The 14,207-nt window shown below is 36.2% G+C and overlaps 1 protein-coding gene across 7 annotated transcripts in view; it reads right to left on the reverse strand.

The window, feature by feature from the left end:
- Window positions 1-14,207, reverse strand: part of MACC1 (MET transcriptional regulator MACC1) — a 69,925-nt gene that overhangs the window by 4,709 nt on the left and 51,009 nt on the right. For 3 of the 7 annotated variants that reach the window (XM_087428565.1, XM_087428574.1, XM_087428539.1), the window contains one exon: window positions 11,612-11,800. In XM_087428565.1, the coding sequence (XP_087284691.1) occupies window positions 11,612-11,800 (189 nt within the window). Of the gene's footprint in view, window positions 1-3,855; window positions 7,088-7,663; window positions 7,738-11,611; window positions 11,801-13,253; window positions 13,533-14,207 lie in introns of those variants that run through there. The other 4 variants (XR_015551545.1, XR_015551544.1, XM_087428556.1 and 1 more) reach the window with 4 other exon arrangements.

Consider the following 14,207-nt stretch of genomic DNA (forward strand, 5'->3'; position numbering starts at 1 on the left):
CCTGGGGAGCCATGAACACTCATATCTTTACCTCTCTTGATAAAGCAGGATTCTGCAAGGTATTGAATGGAAAATAAGAATCAAAGTTATACCATATCAAGATGGTCATGATGCAGTAACAGAAATCATCCCAGATTTTTGTATATAAGCTTTACCCTCACCAACCTAATTTATAAAGAATTGTATCTCCTGTCACTGATAGGCTGTGAATGAGGTGTTCTCTCATGGATTTTTTTTGAATACTCACACTGAAACCAAACCTCCCAAAGTGCAGTTTGCCACTAATTGCTCGGCAATGGAAGATGAGCTGAGGCATATTAATAGAACCTTTTTGCCAGGCTCAATCTTGCCTGTCGCTGTTCAGAGGCAAAGAAGCACTAAACATGTAGATTATTCTGTAGTGGGTATATCCTAGTCCTCTGTAAAAGCTTTGAGATCTGTATTTCATGTTGCATTCATTTAAAATTCTCTGATGCTCAGCTAGCTAGTACATTATTTTTCAACTTGTCATATATTGTTTAAAACAATGGTGTTTACAGCTAAAGGCTTCTAAGACTTTATTATAAGTCCTTTAGAGATTGAGTCTGATAAAAAAGATGTATTTAAAGATATTTTACCATAAACAGCAACTGAGAGCATTTTAGTACCAAGATGATGGCATAATATCACAGAACACAGATATCTCTTAAGAATCGCAAACAGGTAATTTTCAGGTTGTGCATTACTTTGCAGATTCAAAGCATCTTCATAGAGATAGCCAAAATGGCCCCACTAACTTTCCTGGCTAGAAAAGCTCTGCCTTGCATACCTGCCTGCAGCCCGCTGGATTGCTCTGTATAGGAAAGCCCTGAGGCATACTCAATCGTGAAGCAGCCCCTCAGTGCTGTGGGAAGCAGGAAGCACACCAAGGTGATGCAGGAATTGGAAACCACAGCTTCAGAAGCAGTCCAGTGATAGGTTTATCCACTCACTTACGAGAGAGTCATATAGCCCCCTCAGATTTGGCAATTTGTACTGATACCAGAACCATACGGCCAGCTCTTGGAATTCAGACAAATTTGGATAGATTGTTGAGTCCTGGACCCTAATTAAGTCTCCTGAAAGTGTAAAAAGACTTCCCAGGAGTGCTCTGAATTAGTCAGAAATGCAAGGAGGGATATTTCCTTAAACTCACTGGAGAGTCTCTGGAGTCTAAACCATAAGCTGCCTGGAAATGGGCACAATAGCTTTGGGCTGAGACACTAGGGCAGTGGTAAACTTCATGATCTGTACTAAAATATGAGCATAACTTGCACCCCATTTTTGTTCCTCTTTGCAGCAAACTAAACCTGCATATTCCTTCAATGCAAAATTTGATCTGCTATATATGACATCATTGGCAGCTCTCAACACAGATGACAGAGAAACACTATTGTAGCTCAAATACAACGAAAATATTCTTGTTCATTAATTAATTATTTCATTTTTGAATCAAGATTTATTGAGTAGCTACTACTACAAGAAATTTTGTTATAGAAAGGAATAAAATGATGAACATAGCATGGCTCCTGCTTTTAGAAGTTTAAAAGGGAGAAGGATAAAGATACGTGCACAAACACTGGCCCAATGTATGAACAGACAGGATTTGGTAATTAATAGTGGTTAACAAAAACTCAAAAATTACTTGCATATTTTAATTCAGTGTAAGAAAAGAAATGACAGTTCTATTAGCTGAGAGGCACTACGGTGTAATAGAAAGAAAGTTGGACTTTGGTGTCAGAGTCCTGGGTTCACATCTGAGTTCCACTGCCTATTGGATGGGCCAATTTGAGTAAATTAATCAAAGTATCTGAGCTTTGAACTTTTTAATCTATAAAATATGGATAATAATTTCCATGTCTATGTCCAAAGCACCTCGTGAAGTGTCTGGCATATAGTTTGCATTTAATACTTTTTAATAGGATATGAAGGAAAGTGGGTACTTTTGGGTGAGGAAAAGACAAAGAGTTTAGTTTTAGCCCTACTGAGTGTACAGTAAAGGAGCGGGTATCTCTTATCTCCAATAAGATATTGGAATAGAGACATGACCTCCAGGGAGCAGTCAAGAGTTTAGCATCACTCATGCTAAAGAGATAGTGAAAATCATGAGAGTAGAGGAAAATGCCAAGGAAGAAAACAAAGGGATGAAAAACTTAACCCTCAATTAAGTCTACAATTAGGGACCACAAGTAAGAAATAGAAGCAATAAAAGGATGGAGAGAAGCTTTGTCAGAGTAATAGAAAATGAAGCAGGGTGTTTCACATTGCAAAAGTCAAGGACTAACAGCATCCCCAAAAGGCCACTCAGAGGTTTGCTTGAGTTGGCTCACACCAGCTCCCCAGAGCCTATTGTTCACATAGCCGCCCAACTCCATGTTCAGTGACATCGCTTTGGGGGGTCATCCACGTTGGGAGTTTTTACACCATGGAAATTGGCAAAAGCTACAAATTAGAGCTTTTTCTTCCTTGAAGAGCTAGCTGTTAAACATCTGCCAGCATGCCACTCACTGGGGATACCTCTTTTCTGCTACCTCCTCTTCCTCTGCTACCTCTAACATGAAATAATATGTAAATATGAAGGAAAACTGAGAAAATCTAGGATTTTGGCAATTAGCAGGACTTTGATGACCTTGGAGAAGACAGTTTCAAGAGAGTGGTAGATGGCAGACTGCAAGTGTGAGCAGGTGCCAAGGAACTGGAAGCCACAGAACAAATGGGTCACATTTGGAATTTGAAAGTTAAAGGAAGAGAGACAAAGTTAGATGGAGAAGCAGTGGGAAATAATCGTATTTTTAAAGGGAAAAAAATCTATAAAATGTAATATTCTACAATTGAAAGGAGAGTTTGGTTTGAAGCCTAATTTAGCCAAATGGAGAATTTAGGGTTGCTGAGGATTAATGAAGTAGCATATATAAATCACTTAAGAAGGAAGGTTAACTTCCTTTAGGCAGAAACATAAACACAGACAAATATTAACATCATTATGGAGTTGAGGTATATAGTTAAGGGGGCAAGTATTAAGAAAAATTGAGAAGAAATGTTATCAAAAGCAAATATAGTTAAGTACTTGATACACTAATGAAAAATATTAAATTTCAAGAATTATGTTTTCCCTTAGGAAGCAAATTTCTGCCAGGTATGATAAATATAACTTTTTCTATATTGAGATTTGCCTTAAGAAAGCCTGACAAAAGTCCAGCTCTCATCAATGCAATAAATAGTCTAATCAGTTGTTTGTTGTCCTTTGTGGTATAGACATACGACATTTGGACTCAAGTCCTTAAATACTTACACTTTATTTCTCCTGCATTTCTTATTACTTTGTGCCATTCTAGTTTTCTTGCTCAGCAAGTGGAGATAAAGGCAAAGACACAAGAGCTAACTTGCATATGTTAATAAACTATAGACTTTATGAAATTATGCCCCAAGATACGTTCACATTAAGGTCACAAAGGATTCTAAAATTTGTAATAAATTAAAGAGAAAATGAAGTCATTTTCTCTGGAAATATCTGAAAGAATAAAATGAATAGAATAAACAGTTTTCTTTCCAGGATGACCTAAGTTAAATCCTCCAAAAGCTGGAAATGAGTTGTGGACTGCCAAGATCTTTTCCAGGTTTCTGTTATCTTATATCTATTTAGTGGTTTAAAAATAATTCTTCTGCTCTTGCTCAATGTTATGATTTAAGGGAAGATATGCAGAAATTCTGCACTAATGCTTTGACAAATCGAAAGGAAAGGGTTTGTTTTTGTTGAATTATTCTTAAACACAAAACAAATTATCTGAGCCTTCTCATCTCTATCACAAATATCTGACACACAGGCATCATTCTTACCCCTCTACTCTTAGATGTTTTTAAGGTTAACTTCATGGTGTTATGGGTTCATCTTTGAATAGGAAGCATGAGGCTGATAAACGCAGCGAGTTGTTCATTTCTCATCTATGTGCTTTGATCTCTTTATATAAAGGGCGGCAGCATCAGTAGGCATTTAATCTATCAAACTTGAGCAGTTTTCAAAGTCCCAGCATTTGTGAGGAAGGACTATGTCTTTGGTTTATCTTCCAGGTATTCGAGGACCAAAAAAAAAGGTAAAGGAGAGATGAAAAAGTAATAAGTGGGATGCCAAAAGAAACAAAACAAGAATAGAGAATAAAAAAAATAAAGTTTTCTAAATTTACAGTGCTTATTCCCAGAAGCCAATGAGACTCATTAGATAATGCACTAGATAATGAAATGCAAAATGAATAAAAGCAATTCAAATTTGAGCATAGCATTCTATATCTTTTTTTAGCTCATAAAATATGAATAGCATAAAGAATGCAATTAGTTTTAACTACCTTTGGATAATTACATTTTGCCACACTAAAGGATTAATAATCCACCTACTTTCCTCATAAAACTATAGGAGAAATGTTTCATTTTAAGTACAATTAGCTGAAGAAGTATTAAGGCAAATTTGCCTTATGATTATTACATGTATTCTATCTTCAGTACATCACTTACAATACCCAGGTGGGCCGTCCGTCACCTGTAATTGGTGAGTACATAAACACTGTTGAAGATAATGTTGCCGTTACCTGCAGAAAAGAAGGGAGGCTATCATGTCAGGAGGTCCCTATTTCCTCAGAAAGGAGATGGTACTTGGTTAAAACTTGACCTAAGATCCTTTGAAAAAGCCTCTTTGGGGATATCCAGCTCTTTTTATTCTAGGAATAACCACTTGGAACTTCAGGGGTTAATCATGAGCCAGAGGAAGAGGACCCATTCCTTGCTAGTGCATCTGCTCAAAACAGTCCAACATCTTAGGAAAACCTGCCGGCAAGCAGTTCTCACCAATTCCTAGTTAGGAAAAGAATCCAGGTCACCTAGCTATAAATCCAGGGCCATTTCATTAAAGTATTGCCACGAATTTATTTCAATATTAAAATGTTTTAATAAATGCTGATTTAAGTCTTATAATTAGCTAGACTTTGGTTTTCTGAAATTCGTTGTTGTTTATGCTCCCTAATAACAAACCTTGATAAAGAAAATCTAAATCAAATATTAGAGTCTCTAAATGCATTTTAAAATATCTTTATAATATTTAACCTTATATAATTATTATTTCTATTTGATTTTCAGTGTGGTAATGAGACATAGACTGTAGAATTAAACCAAAGATCATAGGAATACAAGGTGTTACCCCAGCATTTCAGTGGGATGTCTTTTTTCTTTATTCCGTCATTTCAAAAAATGGAGTATGTTTTTGGAATTAAAGAATGTAGCAACAAGCATAATAGCATTGTACAAAGTAGACTATGATAATCTAAATATTATGTCACTGTGCCAAATCTCTAGTACAAACAATGATGATTTGAGAAATTATTCTATACACTTTACCACTGGTAGATGAATTTCTATTTAATACTTTTCCCTTTGTTAAGAAATTCCAAATATATTTCTTACTATAAAAGAACAACAAACCATATATTTAAGTACCAAGGCTAGAACTGAGCCAGGCCCAGACACAGAACTGGACAATGCCACATCCCTGTAACAGGAATCCAGGAGTTCTGTGTGAGCCAGAAAACCATAAGAGTTAAAGAACATTCCTTTTACCTTTTGCAAGAGATATTTCCAAGGAAAATTAATGTTGTTAAACAAGTTAGAAAGAGCTGATCAGCCAAGATTTCTCTCTTATTTTTTTCCATGCATTACCATTCTGCCAGTTTCTCAGAAGAGAAGCCTTGAAATCTTTGCTGACTTTTCCTTTACCTATAGTCTTTCTATAGTCACTCTCAGCCATAGTACTCAAAAATTCCTGTACTTTATTCCCTTTTCCAAAATTACTCACTGTCACACAGTTGTCAAATTCACCTCTTCCTCTTAGTCAAAATAATAGATAATATGTATTTAGCTATTAAAATACGCAAAGCATTGCCCCACATATTTCACATATATTATCTCATTTAATCCTCCAAACATCCAATGAGTAAGATAATATTATTCATCTCATTTTACAAAAAAAAAAACAAAAAACAAAAAAAGTGATTCTTAGAAAACTTACGGAAGGTTTTAGGGCTAAGAGATGGTGGAGCAGGAACAGGAATCCAGACCAGGAATCTTAACCTATGTGCTCTGGCAGGCATTCAAGACTCTCCTCTATCAACTCCCAAATATATATATCTGACCATATCTCCCAATAACTACTAAGACGAACTCTCCTCTCCAGCCCACATATTCTCCTCAGTGGTCTCTAGAAGTCATTGCTATCCAGAAGCACTGAACTCTCCTTCTAGTCTTCTCCAATTATTCAAATGCTACCCATCCTTCAGGACGTGGATGTGTCCTCTGACAGCTCCTGCCCACTTTGACCATTTTTTATTTAGTTAATTCTGAAAAGACTTCTCATCCGTAAAGTGCAGTGGATAGGACTGTGTGTGAAACAAACCTGGATTTGAATCCCAGTTTTGTCACTTAATAACCATGTAATTCTGGGTAAATTACACAAATGCATTCACTCTCAGTTTGCATATCTGTAAAAAGCAGATGGTTATAATTGCTGCCTCACAAAGTTTGTTGAAATAAATGAGATATTGTAAAGAAAATGCTCATAATGATTAGCTGACATGCAGTAAACATGCAACAAATTGCAACAACTAGTATTCTCATTATTAGTTATTTTTACTTATTTCATCATCTAATCATAAACTTTAAAATATAACAATTCAGATATTAACAGTTTATCCCAATTCCCATGCCAAACAAAATTTGGCTTTAGAGAGAAAACGTTATACTTTTCATTCTGTTCATGTTTTTTGTAGTTCTTGATGTTCCAATGCTGAGAAGTGGTAGTCCCAGAAAATGTGTTAAATATACAGATGACTTAAATACAGAGAGTAAGTATACAGAGGAAAGACACTAAACAAGTATGAAGATTTCCATACAGTATTTTCATTCACTTATAAAATAAAATAAAATCAGCTGTTTGAGGAATACCTACTTTCCCACTTTTAATCTAGACTTAAATGAAGTGCTCTGAACACTACAGCTGCCAGTCAAAAATGAGGAGAGACAAAGATCGTGGCTAGAAGATAAAACAGAGAATTAGAGTTTCACTGATTGAGTGTTGACTACAAAAAGACTCATAAACATACCTTGCCAGTTATAACTCTCTAGAAGTGAGTGGCTTCTGAGATGGAAAAATATTACAATTAGGATTGTTGACTTCACTGGGTTTCCATAGGGAGGGTGGCCCTTCTGGCAGGTTGGATAAGAAATCAGCCTCAACAGGCCTATTTGTGCCCATGGTTGAGGGGGAGAACAGCAGGCATTTTAGAAGGTAATTTAAAAGGGGAAAGAAACTTTAGCGTCCTTACTGAATAAGATGGAAAGAGTATACTCTTTATTGTTAGGCAGGGGGCCGATGGGAGAGAGTTGCTAGGGAAATTATTGTCATATATGGTAATAATCCCTAGAAGGCTAAGTAAAGAATATTCAATTTAGGCCTGTGAATATCTTAGCCCTGAAATCCCCAGCATTTCCCCTTGTAAAATCCAACTGGTTTTTTTTAAGGGTTTATTTTTCTAATATTTTGTTGATTCTATTTTTTTAATTAAAGCTCTATCTATCTTCAGAAAAACTTCAATAAATTTTCACTCACCTTCACAGGAAAACCTTGGCATAGTTAAACATCTCTGTAAAGTATATGTGTATTTTTTTTCCAAAAGAAATACTCTGAAAAACATATTTTGCTTAAAATCAGATTCCAAGTATTTTAGTTTTACTTTCATATAGGAATTGCAATGTCATTAGAAAAGTTGAGTGACATTTCTTGAAATTTAACTTAGGGAGATGGTTAATTTAAAAAGTGGCATTCTCAGAAGTCTCCAGAAAGAGACTTTTTTTTCACCTTAACGAAAGAATAAGAAATGGCCAAAAGTACTCAAGAAAAATCTGAAATACACACTATTAATAATCTTCATTCTTTAATTAGCTTGAGGTTTGATGAAGCTGTGAAGGCAAATTTTGGTAGTATCATAAAATGGCTTCAACAAAAGAAAAAGAAAAAGTGAAATGAGTTGCGTAAACCCCCAGTTCCGACCACACCTCTGCCTCTGCCACTCAGCCACCATATTGGATTTGGAGCGGGTGGGCAGAGTGTAACGGTTAAAGGACAAGACCTCGAAGTTAAAGGCCCGTGCTCAAAACTGATTCCATGACTTTCTAGCTAGGCATGTTTAAGCAAGTTACTTAGACTCTCTATATCTTAGATAATATTAGTGTCTGACCCAGAAGTTTAAATTAAGATTAAATAAAGAATTTTTGTAACACTCATGAAACAATGCCTGGCACAGAGTAAGTGCTAGATAAGTGTCTTTTAGATAACAATAAAAATAGAACAAAAGGAAGAGAGAGAAGTTGAAAAGGAAGGAAAGTGAGTGCAAGATCCCAACTGTAGGCATTGGCACACAGAGAGGGAAATTTTGGGAATGTGTGCCCTCTGAGGAAGTGAGATAAAGGAAACAAAAGCAGACAGGAACCACAGACCTGGTTATCTCCCTGCCCCAATTCCAGTTCCCTCCCTCTGCACCTCCTACCCAAAACTAATAGCAGTGTGTTTTGAAATCAACTATTTGATTTGTAAATTGACCATATTTAAGAATCATCTCCTTCCTAAGAGAAAAAAATTGCACAGCAATTTTTTTTTCAGAGCATGGAAATTAGCATACATTTAACTTTTAGTTTAAGTGCCTAACAGAATAAGACTCCTATAGATTATTTGGAATGGCTTTAGGTCAATATACCACGGATTATTTTCTAAGCATTTAATAACATGGATCAGAGTGATGACTGTTAGCATTAATCACTATAAATTGCACGGAAGTCCCTAGAAAGACACCTAAGGGCTTTCCTTTCTGCTTCTGAGTATTTATCAACCTCAGGCGTAGACTTAGTCTTCTGTGATTTGGACTGTGCAAAAGTAAATAATGGAAAAGTAGGCTGTTTTTTGGCCTCCACCAAGATTTGGGGGAAGACAAACTATAAACAACCACAATTAAAGAGAAGTCAGATGCTTAACGAAGCTGAGAGAACAAATAACTCTCTGATAAATAACTCTCAACAAAACCTTTTTATAGATTCTTATTAAGAAAAAAATGTCCTGCTTTCAATTAGAAGACTTTTTTTTTAGTATTTGTTTTTAGAGCAGTTTTAGATTCACAGTAAAATTGAGGGAAAGGTACAGAGATTTCCCTGCCCCATATATTCCCTGCCCCCTCATAAGCATAGCCTCCCTCATTAACAACATCCTCCACCAGAGAGGTGCAATTGTTACAACTGATGAATCCACATTGACACATCATAATGACCCAAAGTCCAAGTTTACCTTAGGGGTCTATCTTAGTGTTAGACATTCCGTGGGTTTGGACAAATGTATAATGACTCGTATCCATCATTATAGTATCATATCGAGTAGTTTCACTGCCCTAAAAATCCTCTGTGCTCTGCCTACTCATCAGTCCCTCCCAACTCCTGGCTACCACTGATCTTTTCACTGTCTCCAGAGTTTGGCCTTTTCCAGAATGTCATATCATTGGAATCACACAGTGTGTAGCCTTTTCAGATTGGCTTCTTTCACTTAGTAATATGCATTTAAAGTTCCTCCATGTCTTTTCATGGCTGGGTAGCTCCTTTATTTTTATCACTGAATAATATTCCACTGTCTGGATGAACCACAGTTTACCAGTCACCTACTAAAAAACATCTTGGTTGCTTCCAAGTTTTGGCATTTATGAATAAAGTTGCTATAAACTTACATGTGTAGGTTTTGATGTGGACATAAGTTTTCGACTCTTTTAGGTAAATACCAAGGACTGCAACTGATGGATTGTATGCTGAGAGTATGTCTCGTTTATAAGAAACAGCCAAAGTGCCTTCCAAAGTGGCTGCACCATTTTGCATTCCCACCAGCAATGAAAGAGGGTTCTTATTGCTCCACATCCTAACAGCTTTTGGTGTTCTCAGTGTTCTGGATTTTGGCCATTCTAACAGAGAGTGGTATCTCAATTAGACAACTTTTTTGTGTGTGTGTGAGGAAGATCAGCCCTGAGCTAACATCTGATGCCAATCCTCCTCTTTTTTTTTTTCCTAAGGAAGACTGGCCCTGAGCTAACATCCGTGCCCATCTTCCTCTACTTTATATGGGACGCCACCACAGCATGGCTCGACAAGCAGTGCATCAGTGCGCGCCTGGGATCCGAACCGGCGAACCCTGAGCTGCCACAGCGGAGCATGCACACTTAACGGCTTGTGCCACCAGGCCGGCCCCACAGACAACTTTTTAATCAATTAACTGAAATATCAGAATAATACATCCCTCATAATATTGTTCTTTTTTTCCTTCTTAAAAGTTTCTCATCTTTTAGCTCATTCAGCAAAAACTGATTTGTAGATTGTAATACCTTTCTTAGTGTATGGAGATAAACATAGTCTATTTAAGGGGGAAATATGTCTTGGCTGCTCCTGGCTAAAGAATCTTGTTTAGAGGAGTCCTTGCTGGAGAGCCAGGCTCCAGAAACCCAGAAGCTGACCTGCAGAGACTTCCATTGTAGCTGCTGGGATTCAGCTGACTTGATTTGACTCTTGACTCTTCATGGAAAGATTGTCTTGCCCTGCTCACCCAGCTGGCATAGCCGCTTCGAAGTAAGAAAATTTTCTCAAGAAATTAATATCCATCTCTATGCCCAAAAAGGAAGTGGAGAACATAGCTTCTGCCTCCTACCAAGTATTCATCCAATCAGAGAGATATTCTTTCCTTAACTGAAATATCTTGCAAATGCTTTCACTCACATAAGAGAAAGATACAGAACATTTTATATGGGCTTATCACTGGAATATTTTTATTTAAGTTAATAAAAATTGACTCACATTTCTTTATAGTGAATAGAGAAAATATTTATCTAACATGCCTAATAGTATACATTGGTTTTTATATTTATAAAAACAATATTTTCATGGTAAATATTTACTTTGTACTAAGTGCTGTCATTCTGTATTTGATGTCTCTAGTTCTTATTGTATGTAAAATTGTGAAGGAGATAATGAAGCTCTTAGATATCTCTATCTCTTATTACCAGTGACCCTACACCATCCACTCTGTTAATGCTTCTTGTCATCAAACATTATTTAACACAAATGACTAAGTCTATGCCTGAGGCTGATAAATAGCTATTATTATATGCTCTTTCCTTGTCCTGATTTGGTCCCATCTCCTCCCTTCAAAGTTTACCTGTTCTCTGCCTCAAGTTCTTAGAGCCCTGCCTGCTAACTGGCTAGCTGTCCAATTTGGTCAATTCGTTTCATCAAAGGCCATATTAATATGCAATCCAATAAGAGAAATATCAATACATTTTACAGGTTCTTGACGCCTTTAAAAAGTGATGTGTGTATATTTCAGCTAATATCGATGGTTATAGGTGCAATGACTTCAGTTAGTGGATCCTCTAGGACATTCGTTCAATTAATCCATGTATGCGGTACAGGCTAGATTACATTTGATTTATTTGGTCTGCAATTTTTCACTATTTAATTAGACAAACAGAAATCTTACCCCAACTGCAACATCTCCAGCTTTTCCTCGGTGAGGAATTTCATATGCCTCCATTTGTTGCTTTGTGAGTCGCGCTAATTTTTCAGCTAGCTCCCTCCAGCCTTTTCCAAGCTTAACAGCTGAAGTCAGAATAGCAGCCTCTTGGATGAGATGTGCTACTAACCCTTGGCAATCCATCTTCAGGAGAGCCTGCAGCAACAATTACATGTCATAATTAAAAGCAACTAATTGAACTTTTTCCTATAAATTTTTCATGTCATATTCTAGAAACTGGCATCCTCTTTTTCACCACACATATATTTGAGTTTTCTAAAATTCAAAAAGATGATTTACTTTTAAGTAAATCCAACCAGCAAAGTACAGTAGACACAACTAGACCAAAATTAAGCGAGATTTAGGACTAATACAGTGACTAATTATCGGGCCTTGGGTAAACCACTTAGCTAATACATTTCTTAATATCCTTAATTGAAAAAAGAGGAAGTTGAACTAGACACTTCCAAAGATACCCTGAGGTTCTAGCAGTCTATAATTCATCAACCCAGGGATGATTATTCATTCTAGAAAAAATAATTCCTCTCCTCACCAGACAATTGGCTACAGGATTTCTCTAAAGAGTGAGCGAGCACACTGGTGCTAGTAAACATTTATCTATGTTTCATCAAAATGGATTTAAAACTTCCCAGAATCAAGCCTATTCCATGAAAATGAGACACTCCTACAACTTGGAACAAAGCTATTGATACTTATGACTTAAAAAAATTTAACTCTCTCCCTTCACCACCAGTGTAATTGTGCTAGATATAAACCACTTATTAAAGATAAAATGCTTAGTCTTCAACAATGCAAAATGGAAAACCATTAAACCCTTTCTTCCTTAATTAAGCATCTGAGCTTTGTCAATCACCATGCACATTTCAAACAAGTCTACGAGTTTCTCTTTCACCTTGAATATATTTTAATATTATGGGATTGGATCTATCTATATCTCTTCTCTGTTCAAATAAGCAAATAAACATGTTTGGTAGCCCTTATCATTTAATGGCACTTAAAAGCTTTATTTATCATTATGAAACAATAAGAAAAAATGAATGACCAAGTAAGGCAACTATCAAAGTCCACAGAGTGTTCATTCCTATGGAAGAATTAGAAGGACTACCCACGGTTTTTATATGTAGACTATATTAATCCATAAATGTATGATGAGGAGATATGACCTCAGGGAGAAGCAGTACTGAGCCAGCAGACCCCTGAAGGTGCTTTTAGTAAACTGCGGAGTGGGTCTAGCAATGTTTATTCCAGTTTCTTGTTTTAAGGAAAAGAAATCTGCACTTGGAGTTATAAAACCTGTTTAAAAATCCAGCTCCACAAAGTATAGGACTTTATAGACAAATTACAAAAATCTCTATTTAATGATTTTTAAAATGGATACAGTAGTAATACACCCTATCTAGCTGCCTATAATCATTATCAAAGTTGAATCAGATGCTAAAGTGCTTTAGATAGTGTCACGTGTTAAGTATATAAAGACAGCCAGTCTCAATGTCTAGAGATGAATGAGGTGTTTAGAACCTACAATCTTTATCAGCTCCCTTCCAGCTACCCCAAATTAATGTACAATCCAAGAAAAATGTATACTTACTATGCAAATAAAATTTCAAGAGAGGGCCTCTATACTCCATGCTCCACCGTCTTCTGGTCAGATAACCAGGTCCAAGTCCCTTGCATTCAGAAATCCTGAGGCCTCCACTGAGGCACAATACGAGTTTTTAGGAACTACTCCCTTGAATGAGCTCTCCGCCAGCACTGGCTAGTTAGTCACCAAAGCCACTCAATTAATTATCATACACACCAACATAGTGCAGGGATGAGCAGGCTTAAATATTCAGACCATTTGGCCAATATAACCATTTTTTTGACACTAAGAGAAACAAGAAAGCAATTTTCAATTCAAACCTTCATGGGTCCATGCTGATCATGAGCTATGAGGGGTAATGTGCTTCTGCAAAATGCATGTGTAGCTTCAACCAGGTGCATCAGCCCATGACCAAATGGCCCAGATTAAGTGAGAGTGTAGCACACCGTCATAAAACTATCCACTTAATAACTGGATATAGGGACTTTTAAAATTTAACCCCTGTCAATATCACTGTAGAATCATAAAAATAATTGAAGGAGAGGAAATGTTTTATATTACTATTTTATTTTATTTATTATTATTATTATTTATACATTCACATTTTAGCCACTTTTAGAAGAAATATGCTCTTGATTTTTTTTTTTTTTTACTTTTATGAAATACTGAATTTCCACTTTAAAGGTAAAACAGTTCCTCATCTTCTTTATAACTCTCACTGAACCTTACACTGGAGTGAATACTATCTTGAAAAAAAATGATCCTAAGAGTCCTATTAAAATATGAGGATTAACAAGAGAATTAGTAACATCATTTTTGGAGTTGTGATGCATTGCATACAGAAGAAGAATATTAAATTGCTAAAGTAAAGGACACTGACACGTTTAAAATAAAACGTTAAAAAGTGGACCTACGGCAATGGCCAAGTTAGTTAGTTTTGTTTCAGTTTGCTTTTATTTA

Source organism: Ceratotherium simum, chromosome 1 (assembly GCF_057802395.1).
Source record: "Ceratotherium simum simum isolate JZ-2026a chromosome 1, ASM5780239v1, whole genome shotgun sequence".
Taxonomy (NCBI): domain Eukaryota; kingdom Metazoa; phylum Chordata; class Mammalia; order Perissodactyla; family Rhinocerotidae; genus Ceratotherium; species Ceratotherium simum.